Raw genomic sequence first — 9,944 nt, 5'->3', positions numbered from 1 at the left:
TTCGCCTCTCCCGAGCCCATTGGAGAGTTGCAGCAATGAGACAAACTCGCAATTGGATATCACAAAATTGGGGAGAAAAAGAGGGTAAAAAATTACATTTAAAAATCACTGCAACACTTAACAAAGAGCTTCAGTCCGTTTCAGAATGGTTAGCAAGAAATAAGTTAGTCCTAAATATTTAGAAAACTAAAAGCATTGTGTTTGGGACAAATTATTCACTAAACCCTAAACCTCAACTAAATCTTGTAATAAATCATGTGGAAATAGAGCAAGTTGAGGAGTTTGGAGTAACCCTGGATTGTAAAACTGTCATGGTCAAAACATAACGATGCAACAGTAGCTAAGATGGGTAGAACTCTGCCCATAATAATGCGCTACTCTGCCTTCTTAACAACAATATCAACAAGGCAGGTCCTACAGGCCCTAGTTTTGTCGCACCTGGACTACGGCCCAGTCATGTGGACAGGTGCCACAAAGAGGGACGGCTGGCCCTTAAATGTACACGTAGAGCTAACATTATATGCATGTCGATCTCTCATGGCTCAAAGTAGAGAAGTATGGACATGTTGAATGCACTAAGCTGTCTGTTTAAACTACTAGCACACAGCTCGGACTCCTATGCACCCCCCCCCAAAACATGTCACCAGAGGTCTCTTCACAGTCTCTAAGTCCAGAACAGAGTATGGGAGGCGCACAGTACTACATAGAGCCATGGCTACATGGAACTCTATTCCACATCAAGTAACTCACGCAGGCAATAAATCCGATTTTTTTTAATGATAAAAATATGCCTTATGGAACAGGGAGGACTGTGAAGAGTCACACACACAGGTACAAACACACACATACAAACACACATAACATACAAACTATACACATGTACACCTGCATTTTGTGTAGTAGTAGAGTAGTGGCTGGAGGGCACACACTTAATGTATTATGAAATCTGTTGTGAAATCTATTTTAATGTTTAATAATGTTATTATAATGTGTATTACTGACTTAATTTTTTTGCTGCACCCCAGGAAGAGTTCCTGCTGCTTTGGCAGCAGCTAATGGCGATCCATAATAAATCAAAATACAAATATTCCCTCTGCTTTTGGACACTTGTACAAATGGCGGAGGCGCTCGTGAACGCGCAAATGGAGGGGCGAAGCGAAGGGGGTGATTTGGGATTAAGCTTCTCTCTCCCTCTCCCCCTTCACTCCCCTTTAACCTGTCAGACAGAAACGTTTTAACAAAATCAACAGAGCGAGTATCTGAACGTTTACAGGATTATAGAATTCCCGTTACAGTCTGTGTTGCAAATAATTAGCCGGATAAAAAATGGTGTACATTTGAAGCAGATTTCCGGGTGTTCTGCTCTCTGGTGCTGATAGAGCAGGTGATGAGTGCAACGGATGTGAAACGCTAGCTTAGTTAGCGGTGGTGCGCTAACTTGCTCTGCAAGGGCCGCGGCTTTTGTGGAGCGATGGGTAACGATGCTTCGTGGGTGACTGTTGTTGATGTGTGCATACCCTGGTTCGCGCCCGGGTATGGGCGAGGGGACGGTCTAAAGTTATACTGTTACATGAGCAGGTGATAGAACGGAGCGGTTACAGGTTATACACACACCTTTAACCATCCATCATAAAAACTGAGGTTCCTCGGGCCGTGATGGACGATCGAAATCATGAACCTCAATTAAACACCGTGTTTTTCGTCATGGGACAATTATTGCGCATGAACTCTTCCACTCTTGTTTTCAGACATAACTTTCAACATTAAGTACCAAGTCAGAGTCAGTTCATCACCTTATAGCTGATGTTATATATTAAAAATAATAAGCTAATAAACAGGTAGATGTGTAACCAGATAGTGAAGACTAAGATCCCATTGGATGACTTTTGGTTTTATCTGACCCGCTTTATGCATTCACATTCTTACTCCTTTTACAGTTCAGGAGTGGCATGTCAAGGGTAACTTAAAACACGTTTATTTTTTTACTCTATAGCCTACCTCTAATAACTCACATGGAAACTGCAAACGTTGCAGGCATTTATAACATGATTTATTATGGGTGTGCGCAATGCAAATAAGAGGAACGAGAGCAATTTTATAAAACTGCTCCATTGTATAAGACTGGGCTCCTGTGTAATCAAGATCAATGGTTGGTATGCAATAATGTCACAAAATAACCCCTAAATGAAATAGTGCTAACAGTTAGTCATTATGCCTATTTGAAGTCACCTGTAGACGGGGAAAAATACGCATGGTGTGGTTTCCTGGTTTCAAATACATTTCTGACGTCGAGACTTCTGCTGCATTGCATAGGGTGCTAGGCTACACCACAGTGTGAAGCTTCTAATTCAAACGCACAGTGAGGGCAGCGAAGACGAAGGAGGAGTTGAACACAAGCTCCGACCAAAAACTTCCCTTGTCAATGTCTATGTGGGCCTCGCGGTGTGCAGGACGTCTGGGACAGAAACACTTCGGATTGTAAAAATAAACTAAAGTTTGTGACTAACTAAAGAGAGGAGCATGTACAGTCAAACACGGAGACATTCATTTGAGCTGTTATTCAAGTGTGTAACGGTTAGTTAAAATAATGGAAATTGGGGAAGTATGGTTTTGCGTGTTATTGAACGACTTGGAGAGCGCGCACCTACGGAAAGGGTAACGACATGCAAACGGATTGGGAGAGGAGGACACTGGTGAAGAAGTGACTATTTAATTCCACAAAGAAATTGTGAGAGAATTGTGACAGGTATGAATAACGGAACGATAAAAGATGGGCCCCGAGAGCCTACTATTCCGGTGATTATGTTTATTTTAGGAGTGGTGGGGAATGTAATCGCCATCGTGGTGCTCCGAAAGTCTCGGAAAGAACAGAAGGAGACCACCTTCTACACGCTGGTGTGCGGGCTTGCAGTGACCGACCTTTTGGGCACGCTGCTGGCCAGCCCCGTCACCATCGCCACCCGTGTGCAAGGGAAGTGGCCGGGAGGAGAGTCACTGTGTCAGTACTCCGGCTTCATCCTTCTCTTCTTCTTTCTGGTCGGCCTCAGCATTATCTGTGCCATGTCCATAGAGAGATACTTGGCCATAAATCATGCATATTTCTACAACCATAACGTGGACCAAAGACTTGCTGCGTTGACGCTTGCGGGAATCTACATCTCCAACGTGCTGTTCTGCGCGCTGCCTGCCATGGGACTCGGTAAGGTGAAAAAGCAGTTCCCAGAGACCTGGTGCTTCATCGACTGGCGGACTAACGACTCCACGCACGCCGCCTTCTCCTATATGTATGCCGGGGTGAGCTCTTTCCTCATCCTCACCACGGTCATATGCAACGTGCTGGTGTGCGGGGCGCTGATTATGATGCACAAGCGGTTCATCCGCAGGACATCGCTGGGTACGGAACAGGGAGGTCGCATAGCTGTCCTCAGGCGCAGACGGAGCTTCCAACGCATGGCGGGCGCAGAGATCCAGATGGTCATTCTGCTCATCGCTACCTCTGTGGTGGTTCTCATCTGCTCCATACCTTTAGTGGTAAGTGATTTGACGCCTTGCCGAATAACTATTGCAATATTTTGATTGATTTGAAGTTGCGCAAACATTTGTCTCACTTTTGTATCTCTCGTTGTGTGTGCGAACTGTGCAGGAATGGATAACCTGGTACCGTGCAATTAAAAGACACGACACAAGTATGGGTTGTCTAATAAATGCAAACGTTAATGCAAAGCACAGTGCGTTCTGGTTTGTGTGACGTCATTATTTGTTGTAACATCTTTACGCATCAGCATACGCGTTGATAATTGGAGGGAATATGCCCAAAATGAGATCCTAAATGCCCTCCCAATCGAATAAAGGAATTGAATAGGCTTAATTATTGTGTTATTGCTGTTATTGTTCAGCCGGTTGCCTGCTGAGGTGTTGTTAGGCCTATTCAGAATATTAACTCGTTTTAAATATTTCCTTACTTTGAGAAAAATAAGAACAAATAAATATAATTTATCTATTCATCTACCTTCTCCATTTCAATTTTAGTCATTTAGCAGACACTCTTATCCAGAGTGACTTACAGTTAGTGCATTCGGATAGCTAGGTGAGACAACCACATATCACAAAGGTAAATTTTCTCTCAATAAAGAAGTTATCCGCAAAGTCAGCGCTTTTTTTGTTTAGATTGGCAGGGACTCTGCCTCAGGGGGAAGCTCATTCCACCATTAGATTTTTTGTTGTTGTTGCTTTTCTCTTTAGAAGCCAGTCACCAAAAAGATAAGGACTGACTATAAGAAAGAGAAGCCCTTGGGTTAATAAGATCTAATATTAGAGAATATATAACAGGTAGGCTATGCAAATACTTCAGCCCGCTATGGGCTGATTTAGCACAAATATAGGAAAGACAGGCTAATACATGCTTTTTGTGCGTGTACGTGAGTGAGTGCACCCACGTGTGCGTACGTGCATAACCACACCTCTAACCACCTTGAGAAATGCAAATAGAGTAAGCCCTTCTATGTGGGAAGTGCGTAAGGTAGTGGTGATATTCCACATTTTAACTAGGGACCCCATTTTTTGGGGGCCAGAATTTCTGGGGACACCATTTTTTTTCTCTAGAATTTCTAGCGAACCCACCCAAAATGAAATGACACAACCCACTGGGCATATGGTTGAATCAACATGGTTTCCACAAATTACGTTGAACCAATGTGGAATAGACCTTGAATTGATGTCTGTGAAAAGTGGGAACCTTAAAATTGGTTAAATGACATTCAATTCATAACATTTGAATAGCTCTTATCAAAATTAAGACAACCAATAAATACATTTGCTCAATAAAATGTTCTTTTTTTTTCCAATTACCATTCTTAAAAACGTTTGTATATTGTCCCATACGATCATCTGTTCTCTTAATTCTTGGTTCCAAAAAATGTGGCAGTGCAGTTCCCCGACTTTGAATACCACTGTAGGGTGTTAAATTGAGACTATTTTCATCATGATACTTATAGAAAATAGTAGTAGATAGAGATTTAGTAAAAACTAAAATCTGATGTATTTATTCAGATGAGTCCCCATGTTGGTCTCAAAGCTGCGCGATGGCACTGCCCTAATGAAAATGGTGCTAAAATGATCATCTAGTTGACCACACACACCTATATTGCTTTACATTTATTATAATGGTTGGATGACTTGCAACAGGTGTAAATTGTGATCACAAAGTCAGACGTAGCTATGACCAACCTTAAGATAAAAAAATACCAACAAGCTTTCGACATCAATCTTAAACGATATCCCTGATTGTCACGTCCAACTGGTTCAACTGGCCCCAGATGTCATCAGTGGATTATTCTGTCTGTGTATACTTGTTATACAGGGAAACAGATATGGAGTTTATTAGTTAAAAGCTCTCCCATGGAGACAAGATCAACTGGACATACGGACATTTCCACTGAGCTCAAACATTTCCACTGAGCTCGGTCCTCTGTACAGAGTCCTATAAGCCATCCTGTTCCCATGCACTGCATGGTAGTTACAAGAGGATACTGTAAGGACAGTGACTAGAGACAGTACATACTGCAAGCTCAAAAACACTCCACAGAGAAAATGAACAAATTAACAGCAAGGCACTGAAAATGATCAATGATATATAGTGTTCTATAAACAGTCTCCATGCCACATTTGAGAGTTAGTTACATGTAAAGATATACCCACTGCAAGCTTCAAAAACACTGAAAAGATGAACTGAGGGCTTAAGGTCTGAAGAAGAACCTGTAGTCTATAATGAGATATTGAGTTCTAAATGTCGTCCCCATGCTTTGACTGAGAGCTAAGGACAGAGTCACTAGACAGTTCATCCTGCAAGCTTCAAAAACATGAACTGAAAGGCAGACATTTATATTTGAAGAAGACTGCTGTTCTATAATCAGTGTACCAGAGTTCTCTCTCCCACTGTACTTTCCAGGAACAACCCCAGGGAGTCACCCATATAATCTTATCATATAGTCATAACTAACCATGTGCCTGACAGTTATTTCACTTCACTTACTTTGACGTTGTCTGAGATAGGTTGTTGTTTGGACCTTGGTGATAGCCAATAGCCAGAGACTTTCATATGATTGATGATTAACCTGGGGGTGGGGTTGTGTTTTCATTAGCTCTCTGCCCAGGCTTCTGTGCCACTGTCTGCCGGGCAGATACTAGTGCTGCTAGCTACAGTACGCTCTACTGCCCATGCCATGCTCATCTTATGACAACACGCACAACGCCATAGTCAAATAGCTTTGCTTTCATAGCAACCATGATAGTTTGTCATGTATTTATGTAGGTTTTTCTTGCGCAACAATAATTATAACAAATAACTGCTATGTAGGTTTAGGCTAATGATATTCACGTGTGCAGATATAAGCAGGTTGGAAAGCTACTTCAATAGGATTCAATTAGGATAGTACAACAGGATTCAATATGGGAATCCTATTGAACACACCTATTGAAGCTTTAAAGGTACACCATCCTCAAAAATACACTGAATAACCAATAACCCTCCAACCCTGTCCCTATCCCTTCTTTCCTCCCTCAGCTGCGGGTGTTTGTGAACCAGCTGTCTATGGTTGCGTTCGACGCCCATTCAACTCCCCTGGAGAAGAACCCAGATCTCCACGCCATCCGCATTGCCTCCATCAACCCTATCCTGGATCCCTGGATCTACATCCTGCTGAGGAAGACTGTCCTGCTGAAGCTGGTGGAGAAGATCAAGTGTCTGTTCTGCCGTATGGGCTGCCGGGGGCGGGGCTCAGGGGTCAGGGGTCAATTTCGCTGCGGAGGTGAAGGTCATCCGAATTCGTCCATCGTATCCCGGGATTCGCCGTCGCTGGTGTCCCGCGAGCTGAGGGAGGTCATCAGTACTTCACAGACGTTTCTTTATTTGCCGGAGGGGACCGGGGGGGGGTCTAGAGGGACAGGGACAGGGGGAGAGGGAAGACCCAGCCCCCCGGCTGTGGAGTGCTCCCTGCTACAGGACCAACAGACACCAGGGGGGAAGGGGATGCAAAATGATTTCGAAAAGGGCACTTTAGGCCCCAGTATATCAATGAGGACAGATGGGACAGTTGATCCTTCACCTCTGAACAGGGTGCCATCGGTCAGAAAAGACAAGACTCTACATGTGACGTTTACAGACGAGACACTGAACTTACAGGAGAAATGCATCTGACGGACACAAACACAAACTTAGCTAGAGTGGCGGATAACACAGAAAAGTCACAGAGGGGAAAAAGGACGTCTAATAGCCTTAAAGGTTGGGACTTCTGAAGGGTTAAACTCATAAGGAAAATGTTTCCCTGTGTCATGTTTGTACTATTATAAAAACAACCACATGAAGCAAATAAGCTCCTAGCTGAAGCATGATGTCCTGTTTAGGGTTCGGTCAAAATGTTACATGGTGCCAATGTGGATTGTATGAGATTGGATCTATTTACATAGATCATATATTGGATCTATTATATATGTCACATTCTTATTACAAGAATACCAATATAATATACATATACCAGCACACACATCTGTAATGAACATAAAATGTAATTTCACCTTTATAAAGACAATAAGGAGATTTCATTGAACTTTTCAAAAACTCAAACCCACTGAAAGGCACTAAATGCTACCATGCTATCATAGTGCTATCTGAGATCCTTGGGACGTCCCCACCCCCTAAACCCTAACTAAACCAGAACATTTACCTAATCATGACCTTAACATTTTAAACATTTTAAACAACAAAGGGGTAGGGACATCCCAACAATCCCAGATAGCGAGGACCACTACTTACCACTGGCCTCCACCAATACAATTGTTGTGATACACTGTATAATCCTGAGGCTACAATGTGAATTGTGTCCCATAACATCAATTTATTTCAGAAAGAAAAAATACATGTTTCTTCTCTGTGAGAAGGTCTAGCTAGTTTGTATCCATGTCAAATTGCTACAAAATGGATTGAAATTGTATGTTATATTTCAACATTTGCATCATATTGGTTGACTTGGCAGTTTCAAAACAATGCCTGAAGTATAAAAATACAGCAAAACTATTGAGCATATAAATCCCATGCAAAAGACTCAAAACAACAAAAACAAACAAAAGACCCATTTCAGCCCATAAGATCCATTCTAGTCCATAAGATCCATTCTAGCCCATAAGATCCATTCTAGCCCATAAGATCCATTCTAGTCCATAAGATCCATTCTAGTCCATAAGATCCATTCTAGCCCATAAGATCCATTCTAGCCCATAAGATCCATTCTAGTCCATAAGATCCATTCTAGTCCATAAGATCCATTCTAGCCCATAAGATCCATTCTAGTCCATAAGATCCATTCTAGTCCATAAGATCCATTCTAGCCCATAAGATCCATTCTAGTCCATAAGATCCATTCTAGCCCATAAGATCCATTCTAGTCCATAAGATCCATTCTAGCACATAAATCCTTAGAGACAGATCATAGTCCCCGTGCTTTGACCAACTGATCCTGTGATGAAGAGGCTATGTCCCCTGACCCCGCCTCCTCCACAGTTACCTCTCTAGAATTCCCCTCAGCGTCGACAACCACAACTGTCCTCTTCAGTTCCTCATAGCGTCTCTGTCTCTCGGCTACGGCAGCGCAGGCCACCACCTCGTTTGACTAAAAGTTGTTGTCCTGCTGGAGCTCTGGAGGGTTCAGGACATCCCGTTGGGCCTCCTCCTCCCGCTGGGTCTGGTTCTGGGCTGTCCATCTCTGCTGCAGCAGCTGCTGCACCCACGCCAGGTCATCCGACCAGAGGGGGCGCTCTGACGGACACAGGTGGACCGCTACCTGGAAGGACCTCACCGCCTGTTGACAAGACGAAGACCTTTGTGCTATTTTCCTTTCTGTTAACATCTTTTTATTGATTTAAGATCAACACAAATGACTGGTAATGAAGGACAATAATTGTTGTGGGGAAGATGAAGTATAAAAATCCAGCAAGACTATTGAGCATATAATTCCATGCATTTCACTGTTACTTGTACTGATCTTGTACAGATAGGATTTTAATTTGACCTGTAGCAAAATAATCGCAGCAAAATAATCCTGCAGCAACAGGATTTGGACGTTTAGTCCATAATGTTGCCTAATCGATGGTTAGGCTATTAGTTGGTCAAAATGAGGCTACATGAAAAGTGGAATATTATTAATATAACCATGTGTTAGTGTGCGTGTTCAGTGAATTGATGTAAATCACAAAGATTCTATGCATTTCGTGCAGCGCAAAAGAGTGATCAAATTAAGATCCTACAGCTTGTATGGTTGAAATAACAAAGAGGATTTACATTGCTGTTGTCTTTTGTTCAAATGACACTTTATAGGTGTATGGCATTACTTTCCCCCAATTAAATGATATCAGTGAACTGAAATGTGCTTTGGATGCTTTGCTTTTAATGTGGCTAAAGAAAAGAGATACAGTATGTTTCTAAGTTAAAAATATTAAATTAAATTTCAAAGTTTAAAATGAACCAGCTCATACAAGTCTATCTGTTCAGACACCGAGCAACATTACGATATTGCACTCCTATGATTGCACCCCCTCACGACAAATTTGACTGACATCTCATTACTACTAGGCTAACCAAACATTGCATCAAGCTACTATATGGCCATGAGAAGTACGCTAGATTGAAACTCTGGCTGCCCCTCGACACCTCCATGTTTCAAGTCCTGTCCACACTCCTTCTGAAGTAGAGAAACTCCCTCAGGGCTTGATGGTGAAGGAGGGTCATATTGGACTGTGCAAAATACAATCAACCCGAACCAGCCTTTTACTGATGACCTAAACTCACAACAACGTTGATTGACATTATTATCAATAAGCAGTATTTGCATAAGCAGAGCTCGATGAGGAAGGTCGTAAGCAGGCCACAGGAAAACACATGCAGCCAACCTGAC

General features: G+C 42.5%; 1 protein-coding gene across 1 annotated transcript; it reads left to right on the top strand.

Annotated features, from left to right (window-relative positions):
* The first annotated feature begins 2,171 nt into the window (after nucleotides 1–2,171).
* On the top strand, nucleotides 2,172–9,415 carry LOC109868710 (prostaglandin E2 receptor EP4 subtype-like). Its single transcript, XM_020458431.2, has 2 exons — nucleotides 2,172–3,531; nucleotides 6,563–9,415. The coding sequence occupies exons 1-2, from the start codon at nucleotides 2,749–2,751 to the stop codon at nucleotides 7,193–7,195; spliced, it is 1,416 nt and encodes a 471-aa protein (XP_020314020.1). The 5' UTR covers nucleotides 2,172–2,748; the 3' UTR covers nucleotides 7,196–9,415.
* Nucleotides 9,416–9,944: the final 529 nt, after the last annotated feature.

This window comes from Oncorhynchus kisutch, linkage group LG23 (assembly GCF_002021735.2).
Source record: "Oncorhynchus kisutch isolate 150728-3 linkage group LG23, Okis_V2, whole genome shotgun sequence".
Classification (NCBI taxonomy): domain Eukaryota; kingdom Metazoa; phylum Chordata; class Actinopteri; order Salmoniformes; family Salmonidae; genus Oncorhynchus; species Oncorhynchus kisutch.
Note: the sequence above shows the minus strand (reverse complement) of the source record. Positions and strands in the feature narration are given on the sequence as shown.